The 17,239-nt window shown below is 42.2% G+C and overlaps 1 protein-coding gene across 13 annotated transcripts in view; it reads right to left on the bottom strand.

Annotated features, from left to right (window-relative positions):
• LOC106582256 (mitogen-activated protein kinase kinase kinase kinase 4) overlaps positions 1 to 17,218 on the bottom strand; it is a 98,079-nt gene extending 80,861 nt beyond the window's left edge. For all 13 annotated transcript variants that reach the window (XM_014165140.2, XM_045704713.1, XM_014165145.2 and 10 more), the window contains exons 1-2: positions 16,853 to 17,218; positions 16,478 to 16,543 (exon numbers count right to left, since the gene is read on the bottom strand). In XM_014165140.2, coding sequence (XP_014020615.2) covers positions 16,478 to 16,543; positions 16,853 to 16,909 — 123 coding nt within the window. In that variant the 5' untranslated portion in view covers positions 16,910 to 17,218. The remainder of the gene's footprint in view (positions 1 to 16,477; positions 16,544 to 16,852) is intronic.
• Between the last annotated feature and the right edge of the window lie 21 nt (positions 17,219 to 17,239).

Raw genomic sequence — 17,239 nt, 5'->3', positions numbered from 1 at the left:
TAGTCCCACCTAGCCCAGAGAGGTTAAAGACTATCAGAAAGAATGTTGGTATGTATTTATTTTGATCCAAAGCCATGAGTGAGTGAGTCACTCAGCTTTATGTAGGTGCTGACTATATGACTGTCATCAACTTGATAATATATAATGATATTTTGGAGGTTATTTCGTCTTCAAAAAAATGGAAGAGAGCAATTGCAATCTGAATAAATGCCAAAATAATATTTGTAGAGGAAAAAATATTTTTCTGTTTTTAGAGGGAGAGAAACGCTGGGCCAATTGTGCGTCTCCCATAAAGGCCAAAATATAGCTCTGCTAATAGCCATAATGGCACTGTACAACGTGACCGTGTGTTTGAAAGAGTATTTTCCAGTAAGCAACAATTTGTTTACCTTCATTAGACAACTTTGTTCCAATATTTCTGTAATTCACTGATATTTATTCCCATAGTAAATTTGTTATGGATCCATAACTAAATAAATATCAGCAGTTTGAAAGAGTATTTTTTATCATTATTTTATTAACGAAAGCATAAAGATGTTGATGAAGAAATACTCTACTGCTGTTTTGAGTTGGAAATGTAACACTTCAGAGTACTTAAGCATTGAATACATTGCAGGTAGGGGGATGTTCACACCTACAGTAGCCGGGTTATAAAGAGTCTATTGTCCTGCTAATCTGGCCACAAGTGTTTGAAAACCTGTTTTCAAAATGCCACCAGCTGTCCATCACTACCGTAAATAAAAACACAGCACCTTGTTTACATTCTTTATTGTAACCACAATGTCACAAATAATTTGTATCTACCTTTCCAATTACTTTTATAATTTTAGTTTGGGATTAATTTGATTAATATTATGGTGTTTCTTTTCCAAGGAAAACGAAAAACCCTCTGGGTTTCCATTAGGATGGAACGGAAAATATGGCGCTGTACAACGTGATGGTCGGGAGTAGAGTACTGGGCTATTTAGCTAAAGAATCCAGTGTCCTGCGGGAGACCGGGGTTCAATTCCCCGAAGGGGAGGAAGGAGTAGGCTGTCCTTGAAAATAAGAATTTGTTCTTTAAACCTCTCTAGGGTATGTGGGACGAAATCGTCCCACCTAGTCAACAGCCAGTGGAATCGAGTTGCGCGATATTCAAATACCTTAGAAATACTATTACTTCAATTTCTCAAACATATGACTATTTTACACCATTTTAAAGACAAGACTCTCGTTAATCTAACCACATTGTCCGATTTCAAAAAGGCTTTACAACGAAAGCAAAACATTAGATTATGTCAGGAGAGTACCCAGCCAGAAATAATCACACACCCATTTTTCAAGCTAGCATATAATGTCACAAAAACCAAAACCACAGCTAAATGCAGCACTAACCTTTGATGATCTTCATCAGATGACACTCCTAGGACATTATGTTATACAATACATGCATGTTTTGTTCAATCAAGTTCATATTTATATCAAAAAACAGCTTTTAACATTAGCATGTGACGTTCAGAACTAGCAAACATACCGAAAACTTCCGGTGAATTTACTAAATTACTCACGATAAACGTTCACAAAAAACATAACAATTATTTTAAGAATTATAGATACAGAACTCCTTTATGCAATCGTGGTGTCAGATTTTAAAATAGCTTTTCGGCAAAAGCACATTTTGCAATATTCTGAGTAGATAGCTCGCCATCATGGGCTAGCTATTTTGACACCCATCAAGTTTGGTACTCACCAAACTCAGATTTACTATAAGAAAAATTTGATTACCTTTGCTGTTCTTCGTCAGAATGCACTCCCAGGACTTCTACTTCATCCACAAATGTTGTTTGGTTCAAAATAATCCATAGTTATGTTCAAATATCCTCTGTTTTGTTCTTGCGTTCAAGACACTATCCGAACGGTGACGCGCGGACGCGTATCGTGACAAAACATTTCAAAATATTCCATTACCGTACTTCGAAGCATGTCAAACGCTGTTTAAAATCAATTTTTATGCAATTTTTCTCGTAAAATAGCGATAATATTCCGACCGGGAGACATCTTTTTCATTCAAAGACTGAAAATGTAAAATGGCCTCTTCACGTGCATGCGCACACCGTCTCATTGTTCTCAGATCTACCACTATCCAAATGCGCTACCGTTTTTCAGGCAGGGGCTGCAAAGTCATCATTCAATGTTCTGGCGCCTTCTGAGAGCCTATGGGAGCCTTAGAAAGTGTCACGTTACAGCAGAGATCCTCTGTTTTGGATAGAGATGACAAAGAAGGCCAAGAAATGGTCAGACAGTGTACTTCCTTTACAGAATCTTCTCAGGTTTTGGCCTGCCATATGAGTTCTGTTATACACACAGACACCATTCAAACAGTTTTAGAAACTTTAGGGTGTTTTCTATCCAAATCAAACAATTATATGCATATTCTAGTTTCTGGGCAGTAGTAATAACCAGAGTAAATCGGGTACGTTTTTTATCCGGATGTGAAAATACTGATACTGAACCAGAATCTGTAGCAACACAGCTTGCACTGCTATGAAGTGTCTTAGACCGACTCAGGCGCTGTACAACGTGACTGGTCAGGAGTGGGCTACAGTACTACAGTAAGAGCAAAATAATCCTAACAAAATAAAATTATAAAAACCTTAGTGTAACAACAGTTTTAGTAAGTAATACAGAAGTCATGCACAATTGTCAGTTTCTATTTAGGTTTATGTCGCCCATTCATTGTCAGAGACACAGTAGGCCCCAAAAGCATAATCAGTGCTCTAACTCCCCCTTGCGCTGGTCTGGCGCAATGAAGTGGTGACGCAGGGCACCGTACTAAACCACAAATTACCTCTAAGTCCTGCGGTGTAAGTTTGCAACTTTTAAAGGAGGAACCACTGTAAGGGCTATTTGACCAAGATGGAGAGTGATGGAGTGCTGCATCAGATGACCTGGCCTCCACAATCACCCGATGTCACGCTCGTCGTAAGGATTAGACCAAAATGCAGCGGGAATGTGGAAACTCATCTTCTTTATTAGAAGGAACGTGAACACAAAACAAAATAACAAACAATGACGACGAAGACAGTCCTGTCAGGCTAAATGCTAACCACGGAACAACTACCCACAAAAACCCATGAAAAAACACCCCTACTAAATAGGACCTTCAATTAGAGGCAACGAGGAACAGCTGCCTCCAATTGAAGGTCAACCCAATAAACTAAGCATAGAAATAGATAAACTAGACATACATAGAAATAGACTAACATAGAACATTGCCCAACAAAACCCGAAACACATTAAACAAACATCCCCTGCCACGTCCTGACCAAACTACAATAACAAATAACCTCTTTACTGGTCAGGACGTGACACCCGACCTCAACCCAATTGAGATGGTTTGGGATGAGTTTGACCGCAGAGTGAAGGAAAAGCAGTCAACAAGTGCTCAGCATATGTGGGGACTCCTTCAAGACTGTTGGAAAAGCATTCCTCATGAAGCTGGTTGAGAGAATGCCAAGAGTGTAAAGCTGTCATGAAGGCAAAGGGTGGCTACTTTAAAGAATCTCAAATATATTTTGATTTGTTTACCACTTTTTTGGTTACTACACAATTCCATATGTGTTATTTCATAGTTTTGACATATTCACTCTCATTCTACAATGTAGAAACTAGTAAAAATAAAGAAAACCCCTTGAATAAGTAGGTGTGTCCAAACTTTTGACTGGTACTGTATGTGTGTGTTCCTCAGGGTATTCAAATAATTTAAATGTGATACGGGAGAGAGAAAGTGAAAGTCAGTGTCTCAACACAAGCCTGTGTATGTGTACAGTCAGTGCATGCGAAAGTGTCAGTGTTCAAATCAAATGTATTTATAAAGCCCTTCTTACATCAGCTGATATCTCAAAGTGCTTTACAGAAACTCAGCCTAAAACCCCAAACAGCAAGCAATGCAGGTGTAGAAGCACGATGGCTAGGAAAAACTCCCTAGAAAGGCAGGAACCTAGGAAGAAACCTAGAGAGGAACCAGGCTATGAGGGGTGGCCAGTCCTCTTCTGGCTGTGCCGGGTGGAGATTATAACATGGCCAAGATGTTCAAATGTTCATAGATGACCAGCAGGGTCAAATAATAATAATCACAGTGGTTGTCGAGGGTGCAACAGGTCAGCACCTCAGGAGTAAATTTCAGTTGGCTTTTCATAGCTGATCGTTCAGTGTATCTCTACTGCTCCTGCTGTCTCTAGAGAGTTGAAAACAGCAGGTCTGGGAGAGGTAGCACGTCCGGGTTCAACTCTGAATCTCCATCAGTGTGTGGAAGTACGCATGTGTTAGATAGACTATGAGGACGTATCTTTGTGTGCATTTGTGCGTTTGAAGTACACATTCTCTCGGGAGTTTAGAGAGTCTGCCCAGCTACAGGAGGAAGTGCTCTGGTGCTCTGCTCCAATCACAGGCCTAGGTTCTAGTCAGGTGACCTGTGTTCTAGTCAGGTGACTTGGGCAGCACTCAAGCGTTGTGAATCAGATTAAAACAACCTTAATGAGGCCCACAGTCATTCAGTCAGCCAGTCATTCAGTTCAACCAGCCAGTCAGTCAGTCTAACCAGCTGCCTGGCCCTGAAAGTGGAGGGGAAGGGAGTGAAAGGAAAGAGGCAGCCCCCAATGAAGAAAAACAGCCATTATAAGAATCAGGGACATATGGAGATTGCATGGAAGTGTGTGTTAAGTGAGTGTGTGTGGGAAGTGGGGGGGGAGTTTAAGTGAAGAAAAACTTCAAAATAAGACAAATTAAACTTTGTATAAATAAACACACTGATACAAACTGATAGATACATTTAAGGTTAAATCGAAATGGAAGACAATAGGGCCATGGTCAGAAATGTGTTTGGAGGAGATACAACTTTTATGCAATACAAAAAGCCATTAAAACAAAGAAGAGTGAGGTACAACATTACAGCAGGGGTGTCAAACACATTTTGTCTCAGGGGCCGCATCTGGTCTTCAATGAGGGCCGGAAGGCCACACTGAAATTTCCTCGCCATCAAAATTTGCAAAAGATAGTCCTTTTTTATGATGTTCCCCGACTCTCTAGATGTCATTTAGATGATTATTAGCGAGCTGGACATAAACTGTATGACTGCAGGTCCATTAACATTTTTACACAGTTGAATTTGGTTTTTGTCATTTTAAAGTATAAAGTTATTTAATTACTCAAACCACTGGCCTGCAGGCCATATGTTTGATACCCCTAAACTAAAGTGAATACAGCCTGATATACCAACAGTCTCACTACTGAGAGTAAGCTATTCCATAAGCTATTCCAATGGACACCTGCTGTTTTTTGTATTCTTTTTATGCTACATTCCCCAATCTCTCCCTAAAACCTTGTGCCCACACAGATCAGACAGAGTGCCTCAGCCTGCCCCCCCCCATCCTTATATCCCCTATACCCAGTCCAGATGGCCTCCCATACAGTAGCATGCTAAACCCTAAAGGCTCAGACAAGCCACAACTGTCATTAAGAACAAACACAACACACCGAGTCAGACCTTTCAAGACACAGAACCTGAAGATATATACCTAAGAGCTAGTGAATGTCTTGCAGCCAGAAGCCACAAGACAATGTCTCTCATCCTAATCTGCTAGTACCACCATTCATCGGACCTTGCTTGATTGACTACACTAATAGACAGAATACTTAAGACAGTCATACTATCTCCTTGTGTCTAAACCCCTCTCAGGCAGAGTGTAGCATTGTGGGGTTTCTCCAGAGCCCGCCCGCTCACAGTTGCCCTTCTGTCTGTCCGGTACACACGGATCTGATGGCAGCTGGCCGTCCACAACGGACATTTTGGTGTGGAACAGAGAGGCCTTCTTCTCTAGGCCTTATCAGTCAGAAGGAGGTCAGAAATAGATAGCAGAATGAATGAGCTGTTGTCTGTGAGGCCAGTTAGCACCAGGCTCTCTGTTTAGAATCAATACAGCCAGGCGAGCGAGAGAGCAAGAAAGAGGAAGAAAGAGAGAGAGAGAGGGGGAGACGGAGAGCGACATCTGACTAAGCTAAACCTACTACCCCACACCACGGGACACCTATCAGGACACATCGAACACGCATGACTGATGAACTGACAGTGACATGACATGTGTGCCATTGGACGTGGGTGCGTTCCTGTGTAGATCTATGACTCATAGCCATCTACTGGTCTCCTTCTTGGTTTAGATAGAATAACTAAGAAAAGACTCCTGCATGTCTAGCTACATTTTTCTGCCAAAATTGTTGCAACCCCTATTACTTGCCTGTTCAACCTCTCTTTCGTATCGTCTGAGATTCCCAAAGATTGGAAAGCTGCCGCGGTCATCCCCCTCTTCAAAGGGGGTGACACTCTAGACCCAAACTGCTACAGGCCTATATCTATCCTACCCTGCCTTTCTAAGGTCTTCGAAAGTCAAGTTAACAAACAGATTACCGACCATTTCGAATCCCACCGTACCTTCTCCGCTATGCAATCTGGTTTCAGAGCTGGTCATGGGTGCACCTCAGCTACGCTCAAGGTCCTAAATGACATCATAACCGCCATCGATAAGAGACATTACTGTGCAGCCGTATTCATCGACCTGGCCAAGGCTTTCGACTCTGTCAATCACCACATCCTTATTGGCAGACTCGACAGCCTTGGTTTCTCAAATGATTGCCTCGCCTGATTCACCAACTACTTCTCTGATAGAGTTCAGTGTGTCAAATCAGAGGGCTTGTTGTCCGGACCTCTGGCAGTCTCTATGGGGGTGCCACAGGGTTCAATTCTCGGGCTTACTCTCTTCTCTGTATACATCAATGATGTTGCTCTTGCTGCTGGTGATTCTCTGATCCACCTCTACGCAGACGACACCATTCTGTATACTTCTGGCCCCTCTTTGGACACTGTGTTAACTAACCTCCAGACGAGCTTCAATGCCATACAACTCTCCTTCCGTGGCCTCCAACTGCTCTTAAACGCAGGTAAAACTAAATGCGTGCTTTTCAATCGATCACTGCCCGCACCTGCTCACCCGTCCACATCACTACTCTGGACGGTTCTGACTTAGAATATGTGGACAACTACAAATACCTGGGTGTCTGGTTAGACTGTAAACTCTCCTTCCAGACTCACATTAAGCATCTCCAATCCAAAATTAAATCTAGAATCGGCTTCCTATATCGCAACAAAGCATCCTTCACTCATGCTGCCAAACACACCCTCGTAAAACTGACCATCCTACCGATCCTCGACTTCGGTGATGTCATCTATAAAAAGCCTCCAACACTCTACTCAACAAACTGGATGCAGTCTATCACAGTGCCATCCGTTTTGTCACCAAAGCCCCATACACTACCCACCATTGCGACCTGTACGCTCTCGTTGGCTGGCCCTCGCTTCATACTCGTCGCCAAACCCACTGGCTACAGGTTATCTACAAATCTCTGCTAGGTAAAGCCCCGCCTTATCTCAGCTCACTGGTCACCATAGCAGCACCCACTCGTAGCACGCACTCCAGCAGGTATATCTCACTGGTCACCCCCAAAGCCAATTCTTCCTTTGGCCGCCTTTCCTTCCAGTTCTCTGCTGCCAATGACTGGAACGAACTGCAAAAATCTCTGAAGCTGGAGACTCATATCTCCCTCACTAGCTTTAAGCACCAGCTGTCAGAGCAGCTCACAGATCACTGCACCTGTACATAGCCCATCTGTAAACAGCCCATCTATCTACCTACCTCATTCCCATACAGTATTTATTTATTTATTTATCTTGCTCCTTTGCACCCCAGTATCTCTACTTGCACATTCATCTTCTGCACATCTACCATACCAGTGTTTAATTGCTATATTGTAATTACTTCGCCACCATGGCATATTTATTGCCTTAACTTACCTCATTTGCACTCACTGTATATAGACTTTTTGTTTTCTTTTGTTCTACTGTATTATTGACCGTATGTTTTGTTTATTCCATGTGTAACTCTGTTGTTTGTGTCGACTTGCTACGCTTTATCTTGGCCAGGTCGCAGTTGTAAATGAGAACTTGTTCTCAACTAGCCTACCTGGTTAAATAATGGTGAAATTAAAAAATAAAATAAAAATAACCCTCTTTAGGGATAGAGCTGCAGCCTCATTTTGAAAGACCTAAAAGCCAGCATAGCACACTTGTTCTCTACACACTACATAGACATAATACTGTAATGTCTTCTTCAGACCAATGAAACAATGCAAGCCTTGCAAAATAGCATTGTGGACTTCAAAGTTGTATCTGTGAAGAAAGTATCCAGTGAGCTGTCAAACCCACACAGAGGAAATAGTGTTTTCACAGAAATGCACTCAAAAAGATCAGTGCTGTCACTGTCTCTGGGAGCTAGAATGGCTGTCTATTTACCCCATTGTCTGAATGTTTTAGCCATTGGGCCGCCCTATAACAGAGCATGAACACATACTGAGTGCATTGTATAACAATCTGTCTCTTCACAGGGGACATAAAGATGCTTATGGTTTGGAAATTAATGAGTCTGAAGGCGATCAGGACAAACAAGCAGCTGGTGCTTGTGATGATTGTATTTTGTTTGAGGCACGCAAGCGAAGAACAACACTTAGCCCTTATTGATCAGGTCTCAACTCCCGTCACTGCGTCTTCATTTGGGTGGGCATGGCGCACTGGGGGCTAGCTGGGTAGATGGAAGGACTAAAGCTAGCTTAATAATCAGGGTGACAAGTTAAAAAGGGGGAGGAGGTAAATGGACAAGATCTAAATGAGGGGGTAAAGTTGCCGACCAGTCACATCATGGCCATAAGCTGCCAATTAGACATGGCTATGCATGGCTGGATAATGGGCCAGCCAGCCACCTGACCCTGAGGGCAGTCAGAGGGGTGTCAAGTCAATCTGGGGCCAAAAGCCAGGTCTCTCTCTCGCTCCCTCTTCACCCCCCCCCCTCTTAATTCTCATGGACACAGCCCAGGCCTTGCATTCCACAATGAGGGCTTATCCACTACTGCCAGAGCAGAGGGAGAGGAAAGAGGTGGACTGCTGTATGTTTTGCAGCTTTTTCCACCATTCACAGCAAGCTGCCAGGGGGCTAAGCATTAGGCCGAGCCCATGTGCTTGGGTGGCCGGGCTCTGGGAAGGAAAGGACAACTGCAGTCTCTCTATTAAACTCTTGTTTAGGGAGAGTCGAGCCAGCGTCTCAGTTCGCAGTAGCAGTGACTTCATCTGGGTAGAATGTCGGTATGTTCATGAAGGACCTACACCTGGAGCAGGTAATGAGGGGAAACTAGGTGTTAACCACAAACAGTGTTTTAATTAGGTGGTAGCTAATGCCATGGACTGGTGTGCCTGACATTACTGTGAGAAGGAGCAATCCAGTGTTAAATGTACACTTTCCTTCAGTTTTTTTAAAGACACCAGCAGGGATGATGGTTTGAATCAGCAGAGGGTGGAAATGAAAGTCAGGTGAAAAATCAGGCCATACTTCTTGCCAGGCTTCTAGTACGTTTAAGCTACTGTAAGTAAGTGTAGGTGCCCACTACAAACTACATGGACACTGCACCGCATCACACCTCCCACCATGGACCATAACCCTGTTCCTCACTCGCTCTCTCATCTTTATTCTCTCTCATCTCTTGTAAACCTAGGGCAGATGGAGGAGGAGGTGGTGGAGGGTCAGGGCAGGGGGAGATCTCTAAAGCAGCCAGCTCCTGCAGAGCCAAGCCAAAATTCCCCCTGGCCCATCTGTAAAGTGCTGCAACGCTGTCTCTCCGTCTTTGCCAGTATTTACTCTGATGTAAGGTATTGATGCCCAACCCAAACATCCACCTGATAAAAGCCCTCGGTCCCGGAGAGAGAAGGAGAAGAAGAAGCCAGAGTTCAAAAAGAAAGCTCAGCCAACCATGCCTAGGTGCTTCAAACGAATGGAAAAGATGGACTGACACAGAACCTTCCTTCCGCCATGATCCAAAGATGTCCCTTGTAAACTTAATGATAGCTACAGGAGCTGATTTTTAGGTGCAGCCATAAAGGAATGTGTTATGCATAGGTATGGGTGAGGCACATACAGTACCAGTCAAAAGTTTGGACACACCTACTCATTCAAGGATTTTTCTTTATTTTTACTATTTTCTACATTGTAGAATAATACTGAAGACATCAAAACTATGAAATAACACATATGGAATAATGTAGTAACCAAAAATTGTTAAACAAATCAATATATATTTTATATTTGAGATTCTTCAAAGTAGCCACCCTTTGCCTTGATGACAGCTTTGCACACTCTTGGCATTCTCTCAACCAGCTTAATGAGGTAGTCAGCTGGAATGCATTTCAATTAAACAGGTGTGCCTTGTTAAAAGTTAATTTGTGGAATTTCTTTCCTTCTTAATGCGTTTGAGCCAGCTCAAATAAGCAATCAGACTCATTCGACATCTTTCTCTGTGTCCAAAATGGAACTTCAGATTGACATTGCATCAAACAGTGTGGGGTTTGGTAGTATCCAGATTTTCATATCGTCATACCGTCCTTCTGTCACCCCGGGATTTACTGTTTTACCGACTTGGTACACAAGGGGGCGCCAAAAACGCTAAAAATACCACTGGGCATCTATTACCAGAATGCTAACAAAATTTGCACAAGTAATAGAACATTTCCATGGAGGCTGCTAGCTAAATAAGCACAAACAAAAATAAACTAATTGCAAAGACAGGCAATCCAGCTCATAAAGTTAGACATTTATAGGGAGGAGCTAACCGAAGACTTTGGTGAGTTTGGACATGCTCTGCTCGAAGAAGAGGGAGGAGCAGACGGCCGAGAAATATCTTGCTGCGTTTTGTAAACGCAGATCTAAAATGCTTCTTATTGTAATTTCTGCTCAGCATCAGACAATTTTTGTGCTTCAGTTTCACTTCTAAACTCAGATGAGAATTCACGAACGGCATTCTATCAGCTGACAGCACTCTGACTGATGTCTAGCTACTTTTCTCCTCTCGGTGAAGCCAGACCATTTTTCTCCAGTAAAATGCAAGATTAACTTTAAGAAAAACATTAGGAAATATATCTGGCTTTATATGACAGGTCTAAACATTAGAAGAAAGACCTTGCTTTTTCATTGTAAGCTCATTTACTTGTGTGGCTGGCAGTCAAATACACTTCTGTTGTCATCTGATGAAAATTCATCAATTTTCTGAACGTGTTGCACTAATGTATTTTCTGTTAAGGAAAACTATAGTTGCATGTCCCTAATCACTCTATAGAAGCAAAAAAACACTTGACTTTCAATATAAAACTAAAACCCTTCTCCCGTTGTGCTATTTACAATCACCTGACTGGTTCAGCTGTTCTGGGTAACTACGTAAGCTTCATAATGTGAAATAATGTGACAGGTGAAATGAAAAACACAATCTACTTTATCTCCTAACGCATTGCACAAGTTGAAAAAAAATATCTATAAATATCCAAATGTATTGAAAAACTTCAAAGAAATCATTTCAACGGTATAGACGGTAAGGAAAAACCATCCCGTGGCTATTTCCAAATACCCCGGTATACACCGTACACCGCTCAAGCCACCAACTTCTCATCAATACATGATGACTTCTGCCATTTTGATACTTCCTCACGTCTGACTAACATCCACCAGCTCTCTACAGCAAAGCTGATGACCAAGCAAACAATATCAAGTTCCTTGAAAATAACCATGTCAGACTAACTAGAATTAACTGAACCGTTGACCAGTTGTAGAGTGGACCAGACAGTTATTATCAGGGGTTATAATTGGGTTAAAATATTTACCCCCACGGGGGAAATGCTAGACTTACTCGTTGACTGACAGTGTGGGTAGGATGTTTTTAGGACTAGAGGGTGTGAGACATGCATGCAGAATGTCCCATTACAACTCCTGCTCTAAACAAAAACACCTTTGATTATGAGATTCTCTCTCTATGTTGACTCCAATGCTTCCCACAGTTGTGTCAAGTTGGCTGGATGTCCTTTGGGTGGTGGACCATTGTTGATACACACAAGAAACTATTCAGCATGAAAAACCCATCAGCGTTGCAGTTCTTGACACAAACTGGTGTGCCTGGCACCTACTTCCATACCCCTTTTAAAGGCACTTAAATCTTTTGTCTTGCCCATTCACCCTATGAATGGCACACACACAATCCATGTCTCAATTGTCTCAAGGCTTAAAAATCCTTATTTAACCTGTCTCCTCCCCTTCATCTACACTGATTGAAGTGAATTTAACAATTGACATCAATAAGGGATCATAGCTTTCACCTGGACTCACCTGGTCAGTCTGTCATTTTCGTAATGTGTTGCATACTAAGTGTAGTTTGTATTTACAATGGTGTTTGTGCTTCACTGGTTGCCCTTTTCTTGTGGCAACAGGTCACAAATATTCCTGCTGTGATTGCACACTGTGGTATTTCAACTAATAGACATGGGAATTTATCAAAACTGGATTTGGGAGTTTATCAAAATTGGATTTGTTTTCTTTGTGGGTCTGTGTAATCTGAGGGAAATCTCTCTCTCCACCACAACAGCTGCTGTCCACACAGCTACAAAAAAAGGCATTAGCACGTCTGAATATGATGACCAATCAAAAAGGGCTGTAGATCGAATATACACATGCAGATCCTAACACAAACACACACAGCTGTAGATCAAAACATATGCAAACCCCAAACACACACCAAGACTGAGGCACTAAATGAATGTGGGATATGGGAAACTCTCTATTTTAATGACCGAGTAGGCTTAATCCACCGGCAGCCTTCATAACGTTGGCAGTCCCTAAACAATATGATTTGATGCAACATTTCTTTATGCCTAGTTATTTATATATAGCAAATTGTTTATGTGCCAGTCCCCAGATCTAAGAAGACATTGTAGCTAGCTACTCATGGTGAAATTATTTCATATAAAACAAGTTGATTCAGTCAAGAATATCATCTGTTCAAGAGAAAATGGCTGCTACAGAATGTATGTTTTTAGATTTATGTACAGAGAATATCTGCAACAGTCCCTAAAAGGAAGACAATCTGTCAGCACACACCCAAATGCAGAGTGGATGGTTTTAGACAGAATCAAGATAATGACACACTACAGAAAAATCTTGGTTGTATCTTGATGTTGACATTCTGTAGATTCCTGGAGGGAGGAGGGGCCTGTATCTTCAGTAGCTGTGTGTGGGTAAAATCACCGGGGAAGCCAATGCAGAAGAAAAGGCATATATTACAACCTGTGTTGTGATAATTGGGTTGTTTGCTCTATAACCTGTTAGTTCATATGCCTGGACACCGTGATATATAGGCCTAAAGGCCGAGACAATAAGAAAACCGTGACAGAATAAATTCAACCACACATTTCTTTCATCACAAAACCGGAGAGCAACATCTGTCCGGTGAAGTCCACAAAACATATTGCATGTAACAAACAGTTACATGCCATAGGCATGGTCAAGCAAAGTAATGTTTTTGACAAATTTTCAGACTACTAATCAACTATTGATTTAGAACCATGGAGAGTTACCGCAAGTCACAAAGAAAACGGGAGCTGCTTCCACTATTCCGGCACCATTTCAACATCTAATCACCTATGCTTAGTCTAATACAATGGCAACTAAAAGATAGCAAAAACGATTTAGTCCCATCAATGTAAGCGAAATATGATGTGGCTGTCCATGGTACTGATTTCTGTGTGTGTGTAAGTAGAAAAAACATGTTGACTCACTCTACATGTAGAGATACGCCAATACCATTCCCCTCTTTCATGTTGCCTAAACGGTCTATCACTCGGTCATACAGTACACGCTTTTAGTTTTTTTTGTCCTAGACTACCTGGCTAAAATACTTGCTCACTAGACTAACTTCCTTTCATGGGCAACGATGTGCCAGGCCAGCTAGATAACATTAGCATACTATATCTAGCTACATGTTGATCTTCCATCCTCTCAGGCCAGGGGCACAATGTATGAATTTACGGTTGATCAGAATCGCCATTATAATCATTAGCCAGTACGGAGAATTAAGTAAAATCACAAATCCAAATCCCTATCTCCATCCATGGCTAATTTAGAAAAAGGGACGATTTTAGCCAGCTAGCCACCAGAGGACAACAACACATTGAAATGCAACAAATTAATTTTTGTTTTCCGCAATAATGACATTTGGCTTGTGATTGGTCTGAAGCCAAACCCAAACTGGCTTCCCTTGATCATTTTTTTGGGGTGCGCCAGGACCATTCACAGCTGAGCTCACTCAGTTTAGCTCAACGCTAATTGGCTATTATTTTAATCAAGGGATGCCAAATGCTCGCTGGCTTCCCATGCATTCAATGATACGGGTGGCAACAATGTCACACTCTTTCTGACCAGACATCAGATAGATATGCTACACAGCTAGCCTTCGCCAGCAGCATACCACCCTGCATCCCACTGATGGCTTGCTTCTGAAGCTAAGCAGGGTTGGTCCCTGGATGGGAGACCAGATTCTGCTGGAAGTGGTGTTGGAGGGCCAGTAGGAGGCACCCTTTCCTCTGGTCTAAATTAAATATCCCATTGCCCTGTGTAGGGGGATGTTAAACGGTGGACTGACTCTGTGGTTGTTAAAAATCCCATGGCATTTACTGTAAGAGTAGGGGTGTTAACCCTGGTGTCCTGGCTAAATTCCCAATCTGACCATCATGGTAACCTAATCATCCCCAGCTTACAATTGGCTCATTCATCCCTCTGTAACTGTTCCCCAAGTTGTTGCTGTAAATGACAATGTGTTCTCAGTCAACTTACCTGTTAAAAAAAAACATAGTGAGACAGAGGGATGCTTTCTCCAGTGAGATACATTCAGCCTCTTGAAAATGTATGAGAGACAAAAGATAGATATTTTTGGGACACCTGGCTTCCGTTGGCGTCCATGAATACACACCACTGTGTATCCTCACACTGAACCTCTGACTTGTCCTCTGATTATTACATGTTTCTATCATACCCTGCTGAACAGCTATGTAGAGCTGATGGAGGTCAGCTTGGATCACTGTATCACTGGATATCGACTGACTCAGTTCATCACTAGGCCCCTGTGTGATCTGCACTGATCCAGTCCTGGTCAGCCAGGTCATTGTATACAGTAGGGTGTAGTAGTGTACACTGTGAATCCATGTGTTTGTTGGAGTGTTTCCAGTCCTGGTCAGCCCGGTCATTGTATACAGTAGGGTGTAGTAGTGTACACTGTGAATCCATGTGTTTGTTGGAGTGTTTCTAGTCCTGGTCAGCCCGGTCATTGTATACAGTAGGGTGTAGTAGTGTACACTGTGAATCCATGTGTTTGTTGGAGTGTTTCTAGTCCTGGTCAGCCCGGTCATTGTATACAGTAGGGTGTAGTAGTGTACACTGTGAATCCATGTGTTTGTTGGAGTGTTTCCAGTCCTGGTCAGCCCGGTCATTGTATACAGTAGGGTGTAGTAGTGTACACTGTGAATCCATGTGTTTGTTGGAGTGTTTCCAGTCCTGGTCAGCCCGGTCATTGTATACAGTAGGGTGTAGTAGTGTACACTGTGAATCCATGTGTTTGTTGGAGTGTTTCCACCCACGGAGGACTCTTTTGTCCAAATGTTAGTTTTACAGATCGTTTTATGTGAAATAAGTTTATGTATTTGACATATGTAATTAATTACATAATCTATATAGCGCAATTTATTTGGCTTTGAGTTGGCACTTTTGAGACTATCCCATTGCATATGCTACCAGGCAAGCTAAATCATAATCAAATTGGCTATTTGAAAGTTTTCAAACAATATATTTGACCCAGGTCTAATAGTCTTCCATTGGAATCCATGTGACCAATAAAATCAGGCGACAACTGGGTGATGCAAGTCGTCTATTTTGAACAAGTCTGGACATATTCTCTCTTTCTACAAGGTAACAGCAGCTTCAAAACAACAGGATGTGATGTAGGTAGGCTGCTCTAACCATTCTCCAGTGACATGGGGAAGGGGTGACGGTAGCTGGATACTGTAGGCGCAATCTCCTCCACATCGAATCCCATGCTGAGCTAGTCGACTGTTATTACAGTGGCATGTCAATTTGCCTATCACGGCATCGGATCTGAGTATACAGTAGGCCTAACTAGAATGCGCAAACGTGCACACCCAGTAGCGCAACGGGAGAAGTTTGTCAGGCGCGTATGATAGCCTAAGCATTGGCAGGAAAATGAGGGTCTGGTTTGGCTTACATGTTGTTGACGGATAAATAAACGAACAGTTGGTAAGTCCTAACACAATAAAACACACGAAAAAATCGTTAAGAAAATAAAAGGAACAGTTATATAGGTTGGCCTTTACATCTCAGCGCATTACTAATCCAGTCCGCACTGGTCCAACGGTCTATAATTGCAGCTTCTCTTGAGCAGGGAGAAAAATACATGTTTGAGCTAGTTTCCGCCTATTTCGAGTATATAGCCTATATGGAATATGAAAATCCAAACAAACCTTGTATACTTGTCCATAGGTACCATTGCCGACCACTTCCACCAGTTCGAAAATACCAGCTGGGTCCTATAAAATTAAATGATCAAATGGTTAACATTTACCAAATAACTGTTTGTGAGAGAGGGATGGTTTAGTATGGGCCACGTTACAACCCGTTAAATCAGGTGGTTTCGACCGAATTGCCTCATATCCCAGAGCATTACAAACAAAAGAATGATAGGAACTCAGCCATCTAACGGTATCCACAACAAGAACAACACATACTATTTGTGACACATTTTACCAGGGTTTATCCCATGGTGGCGTCAATAAAATTGCAATACAAGGATTTGAACAGCAAATAACACAAATCCGCATAACATGCATTACACTCACCCGCAAAGCGGCAAGGTCTATGTCCACTAGACTTTTAGCTGGAGACTCGTTCGCCATTTTTCAATAATAAATAGAAATTGCAACGTCTATTTTAGTCTCTTCAAGTCAATTGTCTATATGCAATGCCGTAATCTCATAATTGAAATTGTTATCTTATTCCTTACTAATGTAATGTCGATCAAAAGCGGGTTTTTCTTTGTAAACTACTCCCGTCGTTGTCGAGCGGACGCGATTACTCCATATTGCGCTACCACGGTTGGCAGTGAGCTTGCTCCTCTCAATTCTCCGCCCTGCCCCTCTCTCGCTCTCAATTCAATTTAAGAGCTTTATCTCTCGTTCTCGCTCTCCCACTCACTCCACTCTAAAGCCTCACCAACACAGGAAGCA

Source organism: Salmo salar, chromosome ssa21 (genome assembly GCF_905237065.1).
Source record: "Salmo salar chromosome ssa21, Ssal_v3.1, whole genome shotgun sequence".
NCBI classification, from domain to species: Eukaryota; Metazoa; Chordata; class Actinopteri; order Salmoniformes; family Salmonidae; genus Salmo; species Salmo salar.
The sequence above is the reverse complement of the archived record's forward strand: the minus strand, read 5'-3'. Positions and strand labels throughout refer to the sequence as shown.